The sequence below is a fragment of the Suricata suricatta genome, chromosome 2 (assembly GCF_006229205.1).
Source record: "Suricata suricatta isolate VVHF042 chromosome 2, meerkat_22Aug2017_6uvM2_HiC, whole genome shotgun sequence".
Taxonomy (NCBI): domain Eukaryota; kingdom Metazoa; phylum Chordata; class Mammalia; order Carnivora; family Herpestidae; genus Suricata; species Suricata suricatta.
The window spans coordinates 2,704,854-2,727,168 of NC_043701.1; the positions used below are offsets into that span (position 1 = coordinate 2,704,854).

The 22,315-nt window shown below is 47.5% G+C and overlaps 2 protein-coding genes and 1 long non-coding RNA gene across 3 annotated transcripts in view; 2 read left to right on the forward strand and 1 right to left on the reverse strand.

Moving 5' to 3' along the window:
* The window catches only part of HTR5A (5-hydroxytryptamine receptor 5A), a 14,057-nt gene extending 12,837 nt beyond the window's left edge, over positions 1-1,220 (reverse strand). The window contains exon 1 of the mRNA XM_029921114.1: positions 42-1,220. Coding sequence (XP_029776974.1) covers positions 42-785 — 744 coding nt within the window. The 5' untranslated portion in view covers positions 786-1,220. The remainder of the gene's footprint in view (positions 1-41) is intronic.
* On the forward strand, positions 439-19,976 carry LOC115277015. The gene is made up of 2 exons (XR_003902170.1): positions 439-648; positions 17,226-19,976. It is a non-coding gene; the product is annotated as an uncharacterized LOC115277015 (long non-coding RNA).
* Positions 19,977-20,829: 853 nt separating this feature from the next.
* The window catches only part of PAXIP1 (PAX interacting protein 1), a 52,866-nt gene continuing 51,380 nt past the window's right edge, over positions 20,830-22,315 (forward strand). Inside the window, 1 exon segment of the mRNA XM_029954314.1 lies at positions 20,830-21,001. Within this exon segment, the coding sequence (XP_029810174.1) occupies positions 20,830-21,001 (172 nt within the window).

Genomic DNA, 22,315 nt, shown 5'->3' on the forward strand with positions numbered 1-22,315 from the left:
AACGCCAGTGAAGTATTGGTAAGGATCACTGAGACACTCACCTCCACGGTGTCCGATATGGGCCAGACGCTGTTGGTCCTCCTGGAGCCCACGCGGAACCTGGCCGCCTTGTAGATCTTCCAGTACACGAAGAGCACCACGCAGAGCGGCAGGTAGAAGGCGCCCACGGTGGAGAACACGGTGTAGGAGGGCTCGCGGCTCACCTGGCACTCCTCGCTGCCCTCGGAGTAGGTCTCCCCCCAGCCGAAGAGCAGCGGGGCCAGGGAGATGACGGCCGAGAGCGCCCAGGTGAGCGCGATCATGACGTTGGAGACGCGCCTGCGGGTGCGCAGGGTGTATTCCAGGTGGCGGGCGATGGACCAGTAGCGGTCCAGCGCGATGGCCGTCACGTTCCAGATGCTGGCCGTGCAGCAGAGCACGTCACACGCGATCCACAACTGGCACAGCCGCCGGCCCAGCTGCCAGCGGCGCCCGGACAGCTCGTGCACCAGGCTCAGGGGCATGACCAGAGCTGCCACCAGCACATCCGAGATGGCCATGGACGCCACTAGGTTGTGCGGAACGCGGTGGAAGGTGCGCACGCGGAGAATGGTGGCCAGCACCAGCAGGTTCCAGGAGAAGGTCGCGGCCACCAGAAAGCCCAGCAAGGTCAGAACAAGCACCCCGAAGACGGAGAGGAGGGCGCTGGGGCGGGAGTCTGCGGAGGCGCCCAGGCTGCTGCGGTTGCTCTCCCACAGGGCGGGGGTGGAGAGGGAAGCGTAGGTTAGGTTCACCGGCGCATCCATCTCTGGGGCAGGAGGCGCAGGGCTGTGCGGAGGGGGAGCTCAGGAAGACGGACGGTGGCCCCTGCGCCCGAGCCACTCCGATGTCTGCAGCCTCTGCTGGTGGCAGGGCTCCTGGGGATTGTCTATGAAGCTGGCCCCGACCTCCTGCCAGTGCGCCTACGTGGAGACGGTGTGGCGGAGAGGAGGGCGCTGGGCTGCGTCTCGGAGGCGGCCGCCTAAGCTGTCACATGCCCAGGCTTTTTACCTCCGCGGAGACAGCGGTCTGGTCACCCAGAGCTGAGCATCGCCGGGGCGGTGGGGGGCCGGGAAGCCGGCGACCCCGGAGCGCGTGGTGCCCGAGAGGAGGCCGGTGCGCCCGAGCGGGACTCTACCAGCCTGGCCTCCCCTCCCGCCCCTCCCTCCAGGCAGCGGGCTGCAGCCGACTCCGTGCCGGGGAGGCCGAGCAGGGACCCGCTATCTGGGACCTGCCTTCCCCCGCCTCGCCTCGCCCCGTCCCCAGGCCCCACCCCATCTGGGGCTGCGGCTTTCGGAGAGCGAACACTGGCAGCGTGTCCAGATCTACCTTATCGAAGTGGGGCTCCAGCTACGTAAGGCGTCAGCTGGTAAGGCCCCTCGCCCCGCCTCTCTCCCCGGCGCGCGGGTGCTGTCCGTGGTCCTGCCGCCGCTCCCCGCCGGCCCGGGGTTGGTGCCATCCCCGCTTACTGGCCCTGCTTCCTGAAATGGGCTTCCCTCACGGATCAAGTCTACCAGTGAACTTTCCTTGAAACATTCCTGTAGCCACCCCCACCCCCATCCTCTCGGGGAGGTCTGCACACCTTCAGTGGGTTCTCGGCTTCCGCGGGTGCTTGCGTTGTGTCTGTGTATTCCAAGTTAAGGGTCGAAGATGAGATCACTGGCTTTTCAACTACTGAAGATTTCAGTACATTATTGCATCCTTCCTACACAACGTCCCGTGCTTCCCTTAAAGGGTAGTTCTGCTTTAAAGAGAAAAGGCAAGATAGTATCCATGGCTGTTCCTAGAGATGGTTGGGGTATCAGAACTAGAACGTTTAAACTATCTCCTCAGAATCATAGAAAAGCCACACAGTTTTTTCAGTGGGCCATTTAGATTTGCTCCCCGTGAAGGGAAGCACTGGACACACTTTATTATAAAAATTCCATCTCACTAAAAAGAAAGAGGGAACATTTAACTCTCCCTGCACATACAGACATGACTATATATATGGATATACCATTGTAATCACAAAAATATCAAAATATCAAGGCCCTACCCAGAAGTTATGATTAAAGCACTTTGCCAAAAGAAACATGATATATAAAGATAAAATAAACTAAGAAAATCAATATGACAGCAAGGAAAATGAGATGGCATTAAGCATTTTAAAAGTACATACAATACATTATGAAGTCCCATACATTCACAAGTGGTTGGCCACAAATTTGGTCAAAAGCTTTTTAGGCATTTGAAAATGAAAAATATGTTTTTGAAAAATTTTTGATGCTATTTACTATTTTTGAGAGAGAGACAGAGACAGAGAGCAAGCATGGGAGGGGCAGAGAGAGAGGGAGGCACAGAACCCGAAGCAGTCCTAGGCTCCGAGCTGTCAGCACAGAGCCCAATGTGGGGCTCGAACCCACAGACCACAAGATCATGACCTGAGCTGAATTCGGCCACTTAACTGACCGAGCCACCCAGGCGCCCCAGAGAAATATGTTTTGTCATAAGATTCGGTTTCTTACCGAGGACAATAAGCATAAGAGAACGCACTGGGAGAAGAGAAATTCTCCACTGGCGCCCATAAGAGAGGATGCTGCTGGGAAACGTTGATGAGAATATTCTTCATTAAATACAAGATCGTTCGCAGAGCTGCTTCGCCAAACACCCCTGATGGTGGCGGCCCGTGTGCCGTGCTGCTGTGCGCTCCAGTCAGGGGAAACCTGGTGCTCACTCAGAGCCCATCACTCTCTTGGAGTCATAGAACCAGCCGGAATGAGACGTAACCCCTGAATCTCCATCTTTGAGACAAACGCTCTGAACAAGTCTGCATTCCATTTCAGGGGCCCTTGACCTGGACTATCGGGTGAGCTGTATAACCCGTAGACAGCAGGCCTTGAGGATGGTTCTCCTGACACAGACCCTGAAAGGCGTCACGGGGTGCAGTGTGTCCCCCACTGGCATTGTGCACGACAGATAGCTAGCTGCGTCCCAGTTAAGTGAGATGCTATCAAATAAGAGACAACCTAGGGGTGACTGAGGATGTTTTGTAAAATTGGAGTGTCGTCTAGGTCAGAATGACGTCGAATGCTCTCAAAAAGAAGTCCAATGGAGCATTTTAGAAAAACATTTTTTTTTTAGAAATTCTGATTTATCTCTTATAGAAACACAAAGAGAAATCAGAGATTTCCGTTTTTCATCTTAGAGCATTGTCATAATTTTAGCTCGAAAAAAATGTAAAAAGGCATAGAACTCCCACCTGTCCTAAAGTACCTCTGAAATGCCAGGTTCGAGGGATAGAATTTCCTGGCTCACCTCTTGGGGGATGAATTAGGTCCCCTTCTTGCTCAAAATTCTTGTGTTGAAGTGCTAACCGCTAGGACCTCAAAACGTGATTGTATTTGGAAATAGGGTTTTTAAAAAGACGATGAAGTTAAACGGAGGCTCTGAGGGTGAGTCGGACTGGTGCCCTCACAGGAAAAGGAATCTTGGACACACAGAAGAACACCACAAATGTGCACACACAGAAGGAAGCCATGTGGGAACACAGCAAAAGGGTGACCATCTGTGAACCAAAGGCCTCAGGAGAAGCCAAACTTGACGACACCTTGATCTTGGAATTCTGGCCTTCAGAACTGTGAAAGAAAAACAGTAAATTCTGTTGCTCAAGCCACTTAGCGGTTGGGATTCTGTTTTGGCAGCTGGAGCCATGAATATATCGTCCAACAAAAGACATGCACAAAAGATACAGCCAAGAGATATACTCGGGGGGGGGATACATAAACACAATGCAAATGAAGGGACATCTGCTAAAACACATCTTTATACACTGTAGTTTGTGTTCATTCCAAGAATAACTAGATGCAAGTTCTGTTGTCTACTAAAGTTACTTACGACTTGTGATTAAGCCATATCGTTGGCATGTAGAGAGATGCTTATTTTACATTTTTTATAATGGGAAGGTATGTATCTCTATTTGATTCAATTATGAACTAAGATTTTTTTTTTTTGAAAGAGAGATATATAAAGGAAGCGGGGGACAGAATCCCAAGCAGGCTCCACACCATCAGTGCAGAGCCCATCTCACAAACCTGAGCCGAAATCAAGAGTCATATGCTTAACCAATTGAGCCCTCCCATGAGGCTCCAAACTAAGAGTCTTAATTAAGTTTAAAGTGAGAAAAATTGGAAATGCAGAATATAATCTTATTCTACCCTACTTGCAAGGATGGGAGGGATAAGATTTTTCCTACTCACCACACAGCACAATTTTATGAGATCAATAAATCATTAAAGCATCATTGTTATTATATAAAATCTATATTATAAGCCAGGTATCAAATAAGTATCCCTGTATGGTCATCCCTCAAAAAGAAAAGTAAGGACTTGTTATCCCTACTTCATAATTGGGGAGGTGGAATCCTGGAGATGAAGGAACTTGAGATTTTTAAAATATTTATTTTTGAGAGAGAGAGAGAGAGAGAGTGGGTATAGAGAGAGGGAGACACACAATCTGAAGCAGGCTCTAGGCTCTGAGTTGTAAGCACAGAGCACAATGTGGGGCTCAAACTCATGAACCATGAGATCATGACCTAAGCTGAAGTCGGGTGCTTAACTGCTGAGCCACCCAGGTGCACCCCAAATCTGTGCTCTTAACTGGTATGTTTTATGTTACATAACTAAGCAGAATTTCACAACAGTTGTAAGCTAAGCCCTTGTCTTACTGCTAAAGCAAAGTGCCACGGACTGTGGCTTAAACAAGAGTGACCTGCTCACAGTTCCGGAGTCTGGCAGTCTGACATCAGAGTCTCATCCTGGGCAGGTTCTGAAGAGGGCTCTTTTTCCGGCTTGCAGACAGTTGAGAGAGAGCGAGAGAGCGAGAGAGAGCTTTCTCTTCTAAAGCCACAGTCGTGTTGGATAAGGGCCCCACCCTCACGATCTCATTTAACCTTCTAAAGACTATCTCCAGATATTGTTACATTGGGGATTAGGGTTTCAACATATGAATGCGGGGGGCATAATTCTATCCATAGCAGCCTTAAGAGATTACTTAATGGTAAGGGAAAGACCAAAACAATTTACAGAACTCAATGTTATTCCCAACCAATTTTCCCAAAGGTGATAGAAAATAAAAATAACCAGAGGAGCCAGTCTGAGTGGCCTGAAGGTGTCCCTTCTCCATATGCTTAACAATGGCCAGAAAAGCCCCAGCTTGCTGTTTAGTTAAGAAGAAAATGGGAATGTATTATTGATGGATGACAAAATGTATCCAGGCCACAACTGAAGAGGCAGTGGTCCCCACACGTTTAAAACAACAGCTTAAGGGGTGCCTGGGTGGCTCAGTCAATTAGGCGTTCAGCTTCGGCTCAGGTCATGATCTCACAGTTCATGGGTTCAAGCCCCACACTGGGCTCTGTGCTGACAGCTAGCTCAGAGCCTGGAGCCTGCTTTGGATTCTGTGTCTCCCTTGATCTCTGGCCCTCCCCCTCTCATGCTGTCTCTCTCTCTCTCAAAACTAAATAAAACATTAAAAATGTTAAATAAATAAATAAATAATAGGTGCACTGCTGGCACCTATATATATATATACACACAAAAAGTCTATTGTTTTTTCATCTAGTCTACTTCACAGCAGAAAACAACCCCACGTCACAATGGACTTAAAGCTAAAGCACGAGGTGCTGGCATCTGGTGAAGATCTTACTTTTCATTCAGGATTTCTCAAGCTCCGTACATATCATGTAACCAAAACAATAAACCTGCTAGTCACATTCCAGATTATATACATTAGAGTGTATTTGTTTCCTTTTTCAAAGGATGAAAGGGCACAAATGGAAATTATTTTCAGCCTAAATGCCCACTGATTGCCTTACACACACCTGTGGGCATGGACCTGGTTTGGAGACCAACAACTAACAGGGCAAAACACACAGCCCTGGTCAGAGAGGCCATGTGTCAAGGGTGACAGGTCATTATGCAGAGCAGCTCCAGGCCAGTAAACCACCGGTAAACCTTTTCACCTTGAGCACAAACCACTGGCCTGTCATTCCGTGTCTTCCGGAATGAACTACATGAACTGATTGACTATCCTACTCATAGGCAGTCCATTAGGCTGAGTAATTAATTTCTCAAGTCGGACAACTTTTCCTTATTGTTGTTTTCCTATCACACCCAGCAAAGAGCCTAAAATGTATTAGGCTCCATAAATATTTGCCAAAAGAAAACAAACCCAGGGGAAAAAATGATCTCCCAAGTAACCTCCTGGTGTTTGTGTTTAACGTAGGCACAGTTAAGGCTATCTGAGTGGGAACATGGTAATGTGAAAACGAAGTTAACTTCTAGCCTCAGAGGAGGGATGCTATACTTTTTTTTAAAGCCTAGTTGTTCTGAAGAAGGTGAAGTCAGTAATAAGTAGCTGCTAAATTGTTATTGAAACCCTATAAAATAAGATTAGGACATGGTGGTGGAAGTGGCACTTCTTGGATAATATGATGCTCCTCCCATAATTACTGCAACGAATGACACGGTCATAGGGGCAGGTGGGAGGGGCCGGTTCACGGTGAGCTATGGAGATGTTGAAAAGAACACAGTGAGCCTCGAGTCTCCATAGAGGGGCAGCTGGCCAGAGTACTGCTTAAGGTATGCACTTAAAATAAACCAAGCTCGGATGATGAGGAGGCTGACGGCAGTTAATCTAATAAGAGACACCGTCTTCTGCCTGGTTGTCACACCTGAGCCACTTCTCAGGCCCAGAACCCGTGGACGGCAGGAGAAGCCAGGTGCCAGGGACGCGTGACCCTACCACACAGTGTTAGGTGTGCTCAGAAGCATCCTCGGCCCTCCTCCCAAGAACTGATAGCTATAATCACAGGCAACCGTGCATGGAGGGGAGGAAATAGCCAGACCCTCTGAGGACTGTCGGACACAGTCTGAATGGACACCGATATTTAGGAATCCAAAGAGTTACTATGGCTTCCTCGTTAGAGCAGGAGCGATTGGAGGCCAGGCAGTCAATGGAGGCCTGGTCAAGGTCCACATCAGATCGGATGCACTGGGTCAGTGGACCTCCCCTAGTGGTTATTTCTCCGCTTCCCAAGCATAAGATTAGGAGGCATTTGTGGTAGTTGGCAGGACCTCACATCGGTTTGTTGACTTGTGGGGTAAAAGCTGTTATAATAGGGAAGGGCAAGAGGGAGTTTCCAAAACTCGTCCCCGCAGCCGGCAGCCCAAACAGCAGATAACAACACAGCTGACAGGATATGGCAGATTACCGCCTCCCCGTCTTATCCACATTCAAGTCCTCACCTCATCCCTGTAACACCAGCTGGGCCCCGGCAGATGACCCGATCCAGCACAGACTAAATCAAGCATCATCAGCACAGCTGCAGAGCCCACGCAGGCCCGGCTGAGCCGGCATGTCTGCCGGAGCGGATTAACACAGCTTGCAGGAGCCGGCACGCAGCCACGCAGCCACGGGGCTGGTCACGGAGCTGCTTTCCGTTCCCGTCAGACGGGAGCATCAAAGCGGTTCGAACACGCACTTGGGTCGGCCAGCGGCAAACTTTTGTGCCCTCGCTCCGGGGTGACGTTAACGTCCCCTCTCGCTGTCTGAGATGGCCTGAAGGACCTGGATCCTCCCAGTGAGCGGTTTTCAAGGTTTCAGCCCACAAACCCTGAGGAGCCCTCAGGCCCTCTCAGCAGGTCTACAAGGTCACAGCTACTTTCACAATAACATTAAGACACGGTTCGCTTTCTTCTCTGGGTTGACATCTTCACTGGGGGTGCAGAAGCGGTGGAGCGCACGTCAGAGCAGTGTGACGAGGCGGCGGCACTGACAGGCGGGAAACTGCAGAAAACAGTGCCAGCTTCACTGAAGAATGTCCTAGAGAAGCGTCAGTTACTATAAGTAATAAATTATACTTATAAGTAATATGGTATGTCATACTATATGATATGTTTACACTCTAAGTGATTTATTACATCACTAGATTAAATTGTTATTAATTATATTAAATCTTGACCTTTGAGTATACATTTTTAAAAATTTTTAATGTTTTTATTCATTTTTGAGAGACAGAGAGGGGCAGAGTGCTAGCAGGGGAGGGTCAGAGAGAGAGGGAGGCGCAGAATCTGAAGCAGGCTCCAGGCTCTGAGCTGTTAGCACAGAGCCCGACGCTGGGCTTTAACCCAAGAACCATAAGATCATGACCTGAGCCGAACTTGGACGCTTAACCGACTGAGCCCCCCAGGTGCCCCTCAGTACGCATGGTTTTAAAAGCCAAGGTTACAAATTGGAAGGCCGGCATATGGCATTTCCCAGGATGCACTGAAAGAAGATGGCTGTCTGACGGAAAAGCATACATGTGATCGTTCGACTTGAACTAATAGCTTTTTTTTTTTTTTTTAACGAAACACCATTTTACTTGAAAGAACTACTCACAGATAACGAGCTATCATTACCGAGTCTTGGGTATTTGGTAGATATTTTCTCAAAATGAATGAAGTGAGCCTTCACTTCAGGCAAAACAACCGAGAGTGTTTGTCGCGCATAATAAAATGTGAACTTTTGAGAGAAAATTAGAATTTTGGAAAACTCAGAACCACCGCTGTCAACTTGACAGCTTCCCAATACTTCAAGAGCTTTCTGGGGAGGTGGGGAGTGAGGTTAACAAACGTGAGTTTTTGACATCATAGAACGAAATGCATCAACATCAGGGACATCTGGATAGTCCGGCGAGCTGATGACCCATGCGTCATACTGCACAATCAGAAGGGGGTGAAGGATCCATTTCAAAAGGCAAAACAGACCAATGGGCTTTGATCTAACAGATTCTAAAAAGTGCATGATAGGATTTCAGATTCCACTTTACAACAAACCCTTGAGAAACTACCATTTACAGAGTTTCAATATGCCATCACAAAAAATAGCCATAATTATCCGGATAGATGATTAAAACACCCCTCCACTTTTCAGCTATGTATTTCTATGAGGCTAGATTTTCTTTGTAAACTTAAACCAAAATAACGTACCACATCAGATGGTGTGTGGAAACAGGTAGGAGAAGCTGGCCATCTTGAAAAGATTTGCAAGAATGTTAAACAATGCCACTCAAAATTTTTGTTGGAAAAAAGTCATTTTTCCCGAAAGCTCTGCCATTAATGTAAACGTATAATGGGTTTATTACTTTATTTTTAACAGATTAATACACAGATGTGTTTGGAATTTGTCCATTTAAAACTGTATCCCAGTAAATATACATAGATATCACTCGTGTAAACAGAATCTCTCTGGGATACTCAACAAATCCGAAGAACGTAAAGGAACCTGAGACCAACATTGAGAGTGACTGTGGTCAGCATTTATCAGAATATCACCTTGGTCCGCTGTGTTGAGCCTGAATGTTAATAGGACTGGATGGTCAGAGAAGATGTCGGGGTCCAGTTCTGGGACTCGGCAGGACATTCGTCCCCACGTAAAAGAACAATGATGGCATCTGGGACGTCCCCCCACTGGAGGGGAAGCCAAGTACATGGTTGGCATTGTGGATGCCACAGGCAGCGTGTCCTACGTTCGAGAACACTGCTCTGATCCTTCTATCCGGGGACGTGAAGAGGCTGCCAGCTCAGCTCTGTTTGAGGCTAAGAGAAGGGAAGGGACCTGTCCCAGAGCTCCTGGGGGTGGGGAATGTAGCCCTTCTGCGGGGGCCTTGAGATGTGGCCAACTTTATGGTAGGAGACATACCTGGGATGGGGAGAGACTCCATCCACTCTTCAGTGAATGCCAATGAAAGAGTCACAGTGAAAACTCCTAGGGTCCTGATGCAAAGTCAGCCCATCTGCACAGAAAGTGTTATTGGAAAAGCACTTGCGGTGCCAGGGCCTTCGTGGAGACGGAGCATCTGAGCAGGAGACATTGCATGGCGACGAACAAGATATCACCACCGTGATCTGGTTCGTGCAGACCCACCTGCAAGATTGGGTGGGCCAAGTAGCAAGACAGCATAAAGATGGAGGTATTCCAGAGCAGAGCGAGAGACGCCAGGAAGCCCCACTAGCAATGCCCTAGACCACCCTGCCACCTGTCCTCTCGCTGTGTGCAAAGCTGTGGCCACAGGACTGGTGGACGGGGTGTGAGAGAAGCAGAGAGTGGCTCACCCATGGGTCTCCTTGGTGTTGCTGCTGCTCACGCCCCTACTCCGGGGTGGCCTCATGAGACAGTACCTCCCAATGGGCAGAGCTCTGGGTGGCGTACCCAATCATCCGCTTTGTGTGGAAAGAGAAATGGCTCAAAGTAAGAATAAACAAAGACTCGTGAGCAGGGTCTAAAGGCCTTGGAGGTGCAAGATTGGGAAGAAGCTGGTCTGCGGAAGAAGCACATGGATGAACCAAAGAGAACAACACACAAAATGGGAACATCACGGTCTCTTTTTAAATTACTTTTCAGGTGCTCCCGAGGGCAACCACACAGAATGAAATACTGAGGGCGGAATGGCCCAGCTAGCTGGGGACTGGCTGGGGACTGTCACCGGCCGACCCATGTAGGATAACAGTTGCATGAGGATGCCACTGTGGAAGGGAAGAAAACTATGTATGAGTAAGACAGTATAGGGTCTCTCTCATCAAGCCTGATTTAGTTACTGTCACTGTCTAGTATCCAACCTGCCAATACCGAGGCCACTCCTGAGATCCCAGATTGGTACCCTGCCCTGAGGAGATCAACCAGTCACTTGCACAGTGTCCCATGCTGACTCCCTTGGAACCAGCCACTGGCCAAGCGCACCTGTCCGTCTGCAGATGTGGATGCATCCTGCCTGCCTGCAGGTCTCGGCCGGCACCACTCTCCAAGGACTCGCCTGAGTTCCGATCCTCTGATAGAATGTTCCACATGCCAGCCTATTGAACCAGCTCTACAATCCTGGGCAGAGGACCTTATCCGTGGGTAGTTCCATGAGTAAATTAGCACACTCACCTTGGAATACTACCCAGCACCGTAGACAAACAGGCACAACGTACAACGGGGACGGGTCTCGCAGACAGAATTCTGAGCAAAGGCTGAGAGACACAGAATTCTACTGAATACGGATTTCACGCATACCATTCTACTAACTGGAAAATGACTCTAGGACCTCAGAAAGCAAGGTGGTTGGCTGTGGCCTGGAGGGCAGTGATGAGAAGGGGGTTGTGCCCTAGTTCTTGCTTGTTACCCAGGTGTGCCCACCTTGTGAAATTCTTTCAGCTGTACGTATTCTGCTTTGTGTGTAGATTATGCCTTAATTAAAAAAAAATCAACAGTAAGAACAGCTCAGTATCATCCAGTTTAAAACGGTCTCTTTCAAGGGTCCCTGGGGGCTCAGTCGTTAAGCAGTCAACTCTTGGTTTCAGCTCAGGTCATGATTTCTCGTTTTTGTGAGTTCAGACCCCGTGTCGGGCTCTGTGCTGGCAGCATGGAACCTGCTTGGGATTCTCTCTCTCCCTCTCTCTCCGCCTCTCTCCCCCAACTTGAGCTTCTCTGCTTCCTCAAATAAATAAATAAATAAAAACTTTAATTTAAAAGAATTGTCTCAGGGCGCCTGGGTGGCTCAGTCAGTTAAGCGTCTGGTTTCAGCTCAGGTCATGATCTCATGGTTCATGGGTTCGAGCCCCGTGTCGGGCTCTGTTCTGACAGCTAGCTCAGAGCCTGGAGCCTGCTTAGGTTTCTGTATCTCCCTCTCTCTCTGACCCTCCCCTGCTCATACTCTCTCTCTGTCTCTCAAAAATAAATAAAAAACATTAAAAAAAAAGAATTGTCTCTTTCAGATTGATGATGTCCTCCAACAATAACTATCATCAGCAGAATGGAGAGCTCATGATTGTCATGAGATCCTTTGTTTAAAAATATTGAGGGTGTCACACATTTTGCTCCTCTATGCAAGATTAAATTCTGCTCTGCTTCAGGAGAGCATAATAAAACTTTAAAATCACAATGTCATATGCTTATGACAACCGTCCGCTGCTTTATGTATTATTTTGCAGCCTTTTAAAAATGACCATAGGAACCAATGCCCGATGAGAGGTGGTTCTAGTTGGGATCGTCACATGAGTGTCCCCGGGTTAGAGCTGTGACAGCAGTGCCACCAAGGACTCAGCTCTATCTTTGTACCCCACCGTCCCCCGCAGGCTGGCTTGCCCCTCATGTGCTCACGCTGCCGGCTGAACATCCAAGCGCTTCGCCCACACGCAAGAAGAAAGGAAAGGCTCAGAAAGAAGAGGCCGGGGCTCCTGGAGCCTCAGTCGGTTGAGCATCTGACTTGATTTGGGCTCAGGGTTGGCGAGTTGGAGCCCTGAGTCAGGCTCTGTGCGGACAGTGCAGAACCTGCTTGGGATGGGATTCTCTCTCTCTCTCTCTCTCTTTCTCTGCCCCTTCCATATGTATCCTCTCACTCTCTTTCTCTTTCTCTCTCAAAATAAATAAATAAACTGAAAAAAAAAAAAAAAGAAGGTCAACTTTCTGCTCAGCCCTGTGCACTCCGCCCCTAAACGAGGGAACTAGGAATGCAGATTTCTCCCCAGACCGCCTCCACGGTAGACTTCTACTTTGTTTTATTGGCAAGAATTGTATGACACGGCTGATGCTTGCCACAGAAGGGGCTGAGAAATTCCATATTTAGCTTTCTGGCCTGTGAAGTAGAGAAGAGAGGACAAAGTGGGACCAGGAATGACAGTTAAGTGGGGAAGCTTAACATCACTGCCGCTCGATCATGTGCTCTTCCTGCTTTTAAATAATGACGCTGTGTTATACTCTAGCACTCATCAGTTCTAGAATGCTCAGAGTCCTGACCCCTAAGAGCCACAAAGTGGGGCTGGCAAAGTGGGCTCTGTATTGTCAGGGGTCAGCAGGGCCCCTCTCACGTGGCAGGGGGGAGGGCCTTACCCGTGTCCATGTGCATGGCGTCCATCCTGCAGATCAGCCGAACTGCATCGTCCCCAAGAGCTAAGGAGGAAACTGCGCACTAAAGGCGTCAGGCACGTGCTTCTAACCTTGGTCTGCGCTCAGCAGGTAGTCAGGTGTCTTGTTGAAGAACCAAGAGCCACGGCCGCGTCGACTCCGAGCGGCGCAGTTGCCTTCATCATCGTTGTCTTGGGGCCCCAGCCTTCTCTGCGCCCAATTACGCTTTATGTGCCACAGGAGTTTTTCAGCCAATCAATAAATCAAACCTGAGCCTGCTGGGGTCCCCCCACCCACCGCCGCTCCCCGCAGCTGTTTGTCTGACTCTGATCCTACCTGGACCGGTTGTAGGTACTCAGGTTAATCTCCAGGTGTTACTACAGCAGCTTCCCAAGGATGACTACTGAGCCTTGTTAAGGTAAAACGTTAGTAGATCTTTCTGTAAGAAGCATTTTGTTGAGCCCCATTACGGTGTTACAAGTAAAAATTCTTATTTTATGTTCCCCTCCCCCGCCTTGGGTCACAAAACTTATTTTTGAATGCCATTCTCCTAGATATGTTAATGCCCTTTAAAAAAAAAAAAACCTATCTGAAGCCCACATTGTTAATTAACATGGTTGTGAAAATCACTTCCTAACATTCTAGCCAGACTGAGATCCGATGGCTGACCTTGGTTCTTTTGTGGCCAGAAAGACTTGCAGGGGTCACTAAAAGGGTTTGGGTCTTGGTGACATGGATACATGGCAACAGGTTTATGAGTTAACCATACATGGCCTAACCTTGCTTCATTAACCTTCATGAACTACCTACCCCCCTTGGTTGAGCTTAGAGCAGGACCGCACTGACTGGCCCTCCTATCCTTGGTCTTGGTGTCCTTGGAGCTACCTGTCCCACTCTGAAATGACAATCTCACTTTTGGATGGCAGTGAGTCCTGGGCCTCCGATTCAGTTATAAACTCTGGCTGCTCCTTCTCCAATGTGGAGGCGACAGAGACTCTCTGCTTTATGGACCTTTCGTCTGGTTCCATGGAGCCCTCCTTCTGGTTGGTCCTATCTTGGGTCTGCCCAGCCTGGTCTTAGCAAGAGTTCTGCTAAGTCACCCCACCCACCCTTGACGTCTGATCAAGGTCCTCCTCCCCACTTGGCCTGTCCTCAGCCAAGTTAGCAAGCGACCCCTATCCTGATGCCTCCTCTTAGTGGTTTCCATTCCCTGACGCTTCCGTCTGCTCCTTGGCTAGAAATCCCTAGCTGTCTTTGAGGTGTTCAGAGTTGGGCCCAACCTCTCTCTTGAAAAAGTCTTCCTTACTGTTCCAGCAAGAGTCAGAGTAACTTTTCTGTCGCGGGTTGGACAGGCAGTCATTGGGGTGACCAACGACTCTCGGTTTGCTCCTGTCTGAGAGTTTTCCCGGGATGCAGGGCTTTCCAGTGACTGGTAGATGGGGACTGCTGGTCACCCTGAGCTTATGGCAGTAACTGTAACCTATGCTTCGTTCCACTTGGTGCAACTGTCCCAAGTCTTAAAGCAAGTCTTAAAGAGAGGCTCAGCTGCTGGAGAAGATCTGCCAAACTTTGGACCCTCCTTGGATTTAGCTTGTGGCTGGCACTGGAAGGCAGGTGAATACTGAAGGCTGAGGCACTCCACAGATCAGGGACCTGAGAGGCAGGAAGCTGAAAATCAGGGGACACAAAGAGTGCTGGATTGCAAGTCAGGCAACCCAGGTCTGAGGCTCGGAAAACCCAGAGACGCGAGATACATCACACTTGCAGGTGGAGAGATCACCTTTCTCCCACACTTTATTTTGAAAAATGTCCACGCTTCTAGAAAAGTTAAAGGAATAATACAACGAAAATCCATATATCATAACCTAGGTTCACCTGTCTTTCTCACACATGTGCGTGTATGTGTGTATATGTATGTATTTGCATATGTGTGCATATTTCACCCTCTTATACACACAAACACATACATACTTGCCACCAAAGACTTCTTAAGAGGCTTGAACTTGCGAAGCATTCCTGATACAGGACATGAATTAAAAATGTGCATAACCGCTGTGCTAAAAGCAAATTAAGACATGAGGAGGTGCCCAGTCTCACTTGCAGATGGGCAAATGCTGTAGTTTATGTTTTTGAATCTGTTCATTTTTCTAACTTGACGGTTGAAGAATAGCATAACATCCAAAGTTGATGAGAGTGCCAGAAAATGAACACTCTTATACATTGCTGAGAGTCATGAAAATTTCCAGTGGAAATATAAGTTAATTTTGGGAGGAAAGCATCTAGGGGGATCTACTAAAACTGGCAGGATGTATTCTGTGGCCCAGCGATCCTTCTCTGAGAATCAGTATCCAATTTTACAGAAATGAAAGCACCAGCTCTTAATTGTAGCACGAAGCTGTTTACAGCTGTGTTCTTCGTGAGGGCAAAACCCGAGAGATATCTCTGTATGTGGGCATTCAGGTTATGGCTCAATTAATTACGGCAGAACCACGATATGGACTACGTAACTGTTTTAAAGTTAGAAGTATTCATTTTAACTCGGAGGCATGACATGATACATTAAGCAGAAGCTAGTTGTGAAATTACATTTTTTTAAGTAAAAGGGGATAGAAATATTCACAATTGTGTTTTGCTTATCCGTATAAGTAGAGAAAGGTAGAGAAGATAGGGTACTCCGCTGTTGCTGTTGCCACCAGAATTCTTTTCCTTTCCCGAAAACAAAACCCCCATGCTGGAGGGGTAATGGTCACCCACCACTGTAGACACTTGGTCGAGGAACAAGAAATTGAGACACCTGCCTATTCTGGAGGCACTGAAAGACTCAAAGCGTCTCTGTCAGCGCCATGGTGTAAAGGGAGGATGGGCATCGACCCAGGTTTGACAGATTCATTGCTCCCTCCGTTGACTTTGACCCTTGAGAGAAGGGCACAAGTAAATGGTTGCCTTTTATTGATCCTGGCACTTGGGTACCGCATGTAGGCGAGCAGCTTCTGTCCTGACTACTTTTCCTTGCCCATCGAGAGCTGGCTCCATGCCTGTCCATTTTCATGCTTGTGTCTCTGGTCCTGTATTTTGATAGCTAGACTCTCCTGCAGCGGCTTTTGAACTCTCCGTGGCTTACAATCTTTTCTAACTCACACACCACTTCCATCATGAGGTGCTCCTTGTGGTGGCTCAGGGACCCAGGCGAACGGAGAGTTTGGTCTTTATGAAGTGGGAATGTTTTAGGGTGCTTGGGTGGCTCAGGCAGTCAAGTATCTGACTCTTGATTTCAGCTCAGGTTATAATCTCATGGTTTGTGAGTTTGAGCCACGTGTCAGGCTCTGCACTGGTGGTGTGGGGCCTGCTTAGGATTCTCTCTCTCTCTCTCTCTCTCTCTCTCTTAAAATAAAATAAATACAATTAAAATAAATAAAAGCATAAGCTTATTTAAAAGATTTTTGAGGGCACTTGGATGGCTCAGTCAGTTAAACGTTCAACTCTTGATATCGGCTAAGGTCATGATCTCACAGTTTGTGGGTTCAAGCCCTGTATTGGGATTCTCTCTTTTTCCCTCTCGCTCTGCTCCTCCCCCGCTCACACTCCCCCTTCCTCAAATAAATAAATAAGCATTTAAAAAAAATAAAAGCTTTTTGGAAGACTCAACAAAGACATGTTGCATATATAAGGGACAGAAAGAATAAGTGATATGCAATTCAGGATGTATGCAGGTGGGATAAAACCTAAAGCTTTAGAGTCAGAAGGAGAGTTTCTCTGTTCCCCCAGAAAGAGGGCAGGAAGCTGTCCGTGCCCATGAATGTGTCTATCACAAACCCTGATGATCTGGGCTTAACCAGATAAGTGGGGTAAACACAAGATAGATGAGGAGTTCATTGTAGCGACTGCGCCTCACACGGTTCTGGAGCTGATTGAACCGTCTGGGTGAGGCTGTTGCTTCTGCAGCCCCTTATGCTGTCATGGCTGGAATCCACAACTGCCTCCTCCCACTACCCATTCTGTGCTTTTTTTTGCCCTTAGCAAGCCTCTGGGCGAGTCAAGGGTTGTCATAGTTCTCCACCGGCTCTAATGACGGTCACTGGAGAATGAAGAGTCCCCTGCACTCCCGTGGATGTGGAGCTGTGAGTTGTGAGAACAGGGAGAGACAAGTTAGGAAGGCAGCAGTAGAAGGCCCCAAATTATTATTGGGTGGAATGAGAGAAAAACAGGGCTGGGAACTGGATGCCAGGTAATAGAGGCCCATCAAGGGACATTAAGTGGCAATATGAATAAGCAGGCTTTTCTTGTTTCTTTTTTGTTGATAGGCATGGACATCTGAACAAATATGTAATTACTACAAATAAAAATATTACTGCAAGATGCAAGGTGAAAGCAGTCATGTTTCTCCGGATGTAAGCCCCCCTCGGGCATGCTTTACCTCACCGACCCCAACTTCCCGAAGGCTCCCCTCTGAGCACCAAAGAAATGAAGAGCACTGATGACACCAAGTCATGTAAGACAGATGAGAGGATCGCAGGGCACCAAGGAAGAAAACGAAGACAAGCCTATGGGGAAGGGAAATCTTGACATGGCCCCGCTCAAGTCCCTGCAAAGCCTCTCTATTTTATTTGCAGTTTTGGATCTTCACTCGACATCAAGAAGGCTGTAATTAATCATTTTATATCTGAAAATATCTGATTTGGGAAATAATTAACCATTCCCAGGATGGGTTCCAAGAAGGTGCTGCCCAGAACAGACTGTGGCCAACAGGCAAACACCAATGGGTTGAGTTTCAAGTGCACTGATCTCTGATGACTCTTTCTGTAAATACCCCTGTTAAAGAGGGTATAAATGAAGCTGCTTTCTCTGATTCTAATGAACGTGTAGATGAGTGGAATAAAATCCATAAATTACAAAGCTTAACATTCAGTGTTTATGAATCCTCCAATATGTTGAAGATTTTCCATAGCAATGGAACATGGAACTCAACACCATCTGCATATTGGTCTAATTTTTTTGTCCTTCTGTGGAATTTCTCAGAGCTGCTACACATAGGCAAGTAGGTTGAGCAAATTCTCCCACTTAGAAACATGTTAGAATTATCTAGAACTCTGTTAAATCACTCAATAATTGAAGGGGGTTCCCTGGGCCAAGGATTCTGAAAGTAAATTGCTTTTGTGTTCATGGAGGTTGCTCTCTGCTTTTCACGGGCACTTTCCTTCCTCTCCACCGTGAGGGAGCAGACTCTTCTGAGTACGTGAGCAACACGGGGGCAAGATGAACAGCCATGCCGTCAACCCTGACCCCTCCGGTGAGGTTTTCTTATGTTACGAATGAAACAGCAGAAAGTCACTGCCTCCCAATCGAAGGACACCAGCTGCTTCTTTCCTGTGATTTTTCTTCTGATTCATCCTATAACCTCCGTGCTCCCAACTGGTAAGCCACTTCCCGGGGTCTCTGTCTTTGAAGGAGCAGCAGGTGCGCAAGTAAAGAAGATGAACCGATTTAAACAGAGTTCAGAGTTACTTGTAAGCCTTGCCTAGGAAACAGAGGGTAGCATTAGAACTTTGATGTCACTGGGTTTTGAATATCTTAGAAAATGTGTCTGGGACAGTCTAGGACTGTCTGGGAATAGAAAGCATAAACATAGAGCGATACTTCTTTAGATTCATTGTCCTTGGGTTTGTTCTAAGCTTCAGGTCCAAAATACTCGTTCCTGTTAGGAAATGGGGGGAAAAGGTATTTGACTCACTTAAAGAGCCACATACTTAATTTTGTGGCCAGTTTCTCTTTGTGGACATGTTGTTCATAAAAACAGTTATCACAAGTTGAAATGTCTGGGGATTTTTGGTAATCAAAATGGTTATTATTAATATCCTGGGGAAATGTCCCTAAATTCCCTATATTCATCTTGACAGACACTGAATTATTTTCACTTCTTTTAGGTTAGTGCTGTTCTTTTTTCCATGCATGCCACTAGACAATAGGCATTCATATTCAATACGCTATGAACAAATTTCACCAAGTCTTTACTCATTTTCACCTGTGCTGTGCTAATAAGTCTCAAACAGCTCGGTCAGGTCTCAGCAGCTGGCACTGTGCCCCCACTGAGCATCACAAACCGAAAAATGATTATTTGGGGAGGCTTCATAATTATACTAAGATGAAAACGTTGGCAGCCAGGAGATACATATTTTTCAAGATTTGAGAGAAAATTTAATGAAAGTGCCACAAACATATTACTTAGGATGATGATTTGCACTTAATATGAGGCCCTTTCCTCTCTGGATTTCAAAGTCTGGACTAATTAATTAGCCCTAATCTCCCTGTTTTCCTGATGGTCAAGCATTCAGACAGACCCCGGAGAGCACAGAGTTATCAGAGTGAGGCAGAAAGCGTGCCGACCGGGGCTATGAGGCTGGTGGCTTAGTTTCCACCTGTTGGGTATCAGTCTTTGTTTCTTCCACTTTTAAGTTTGTAGCCCTGGAGCCCTGCCCCCTTCCCCGCCCCCACCCCGAGTCAGCAAACCAAGACCCAAAGGCTAAATCTGGCCCACTGCCTGTTTTGGCAAATAAAGTTCTATTGGAACACAACCTCGCTCATTGGTAAGCACACTGTCTCTGGTGCTTTCGCGCTGCAGCAGTTACCGTAAGAAATCAAAACAGACTCTGTGGATCATAAGACCTGAAATATTTTCTCCCTGGCCTATCACAAAAAAGACTTTGCTGACCCAAGACCTAAACTTTCTGAACATTTCTCCATCTGTAAAATAAAACTCATCAGCCGATAACATAGCAACTTCATGAGAAGAGTTCAGTTTTAAATTTGCACAATGAAGACTGTCTTTAATGGTGCCTCAGAACCCGGGCAAAGAGTCCTTAGCAGTGATATTAATTCATTCAAAGGGCAGCCATCTATTCTTTAAATATGTGTCCACTGACCGCTTGACATCAGGCATCATAGTAAACAGTGGGGGAGATCCACATTGAAGGAAATAAGACTGGTTTCAGTTAGCAGTTCAGGGATTATGTGGGGAAGGGGTATGCGATGAAGAAGTATTTCAAAATAAAGTCTTTTTGGTATTTTAAATATGGGTGTTGGGATGAGCGTAAGCTCTCACACACAGGTTCCCTACCCTGTTGTATTCCATGCCCTGAAAACGGTTCACAGACGCATCGCGCGGGCCATTACAATGGGTGGAGGTAAACTCTCGTATTTGATTGGCTTAGTCATCCTTGATCCATGCCAAAGAGCCTCCACTCACATGATTTATTTGTAATCATAAATGGAAGGGACAAAAAATTCTATCTCAAGGCCTCAGAGATGCTTCAGGAAACGGGCACTTGAGCTTGGCCATGGGAAGAGGAGGTAGGATCTGCGTGGGTGTGTAACTGGAGGGGGTCATTCCACACGGAGAGATGGACAGTCTGCAGAAAGCCGTGGCGGTGAGAGTTCTGGCTGTGCTCGGCGGGAAGAGAGCCTGAAGGAAGGGGAGTAGTGGCTACAACCTGGGGTGCTCGGGTCTGGGGAATAAGGACGGGGAGGGTGTGTAGTACAAGAGTACTGGGTGATCGCGGAGCTCACGCAAGGCAGGCTAACGGCACTGAGCTTCGCTCCACGGGCAGTGAGAAGCCACAGTGAGTGGGGGCCAGCGCAGGGGGCATTCCCGGAGTCCTGCAGACCCACAGTCCTGCTGTGTCTGCTGTGCACTGACACGGCCGGTGTTTTCCAAATGGGATCCAATGAAAGACCAGCTTCTACTGTCTGCTTTAGCCCTCATGATAGACAGATTCTGATCTATGAGAAACATGGGCGATTACTGTTACTTCCTGTCCAGTTTCCCCTGAAGGTCTTCACTCTGCTTCTTGCTACTGCCTGTCGGAGGGCTGTCCGCAGCAAGGCCCTCACGTCCGGAGCTGCTGGGTCGCCATGTTGGTGCTGCTGAGGCCGCTGCTGAGGCCGCTGCTGAGGCCGCTGCGCCCAGGAACGGGCGTCTCCCTCCTCGTCCCGTTACCCTTCGGGCCCCCCTCCGAGGCTCTCCCTCCCCACCCCAGTCTCCACAGCATTACCCCGCTACGGATTCTGTCGCTCTACACGACTCGTACCGGCATCGTTTCTGGAACAGAACCCAGTCCTCCCTGGGTGTGTCTGGACTGCCGGAGCCAGGCCTACCTGTGATGCGCCTGAGGCTCAACTGAAGCGAATTTCCTGTAAACAGATCACTTCGTCCTACTGAGCGTGGAGGGTGTGCATTTAGAACCGCACCAGCACCCAAGCCCTCCTCGGCAACCCCTCGTGGGCCTGGGCTCGGCCCAGGTAGCACCGGTGGCAGGCACAGTGGCAGTGAGGAGGCTGGAGAAGGGAGCAGCTGAGGCCTGTCTCCATCAGTCTCTGCACAGCAGGGGACAGATTACCCAAATCGACGTTAGAATGTACTTCGGAGGTGGGACAAAGGAAAATTCAGCCATTGTATGGAGCCTCATTTGTGTTCTCTAGAAAGGGATTATTTAATCTTTCGTGTCTATCATTCTTTAAAACATCGTTACCCACAAACTGCTTATATCTATACTGAGGAGCAGGCCTATGTGATGTCCACAGGCCACGTGGGCGTCAGGCTGTGGTTTTACTCTGTCTTCCCAAATGTCACTGAGGTAGTCCATTACCAAGTCTGAGGGAAATCTGAATATTTTAAGTGTTTCATTTTTATGGGTGATAATTTCAGAAAGTTCCCTTTCCACTGTAATTATCTGGCATTATTCAAAGCTTCATGATTATTTTATTGTCATGAATTAGGGCTATTTCTTCTAACGTCTTCTGTTCTAGGATATCTTTTAAATAAAGGATAGAGCCGCTGAGTTTGATAGAAATTATGGAATCCTGACGCAAGTTTTTATATGTACCTTGTTTCAAAACAAGTGGGAAGCAGCCTTTGCGTGTAGCTGGTGTGTCCCCTAAAGTCCCTTCAGCCTGTCCCGTCCCTGCTGCTGATCACCAGGCAGTAACCGTACAACTTGGCAACATTCCCTTCTGTCATAAGCTTTCCAATTATTGAAAATTAAGTAACTCCCAATAGAGGAGAAATCATTAAATATATAGTAAATAATGAGGTTAATTAATTTAACCCCTTCTAATTAGGAAACTAATTAAATCAGAAAATTAAAACTGACACAAGACATTAAAATCAGGAAGTTTTGAACTAAGATGTAACAATCATCTCTTCGTCTTCAGCCAGTTCCACAGGAGGAATAGGTGTTAGCCACTAAAATGTATCAGTGGACTATTTTAAATCAATACAAAGCTATTATTTTCCATGCCATAAATATTGCTTTTAGAGATTACCTTTCTTCTACTTTGATTATATGTCTTTTTTTTCAAAGACTGAATTAAAGTCCAAGAAGACAGATTTAGCCCAAAT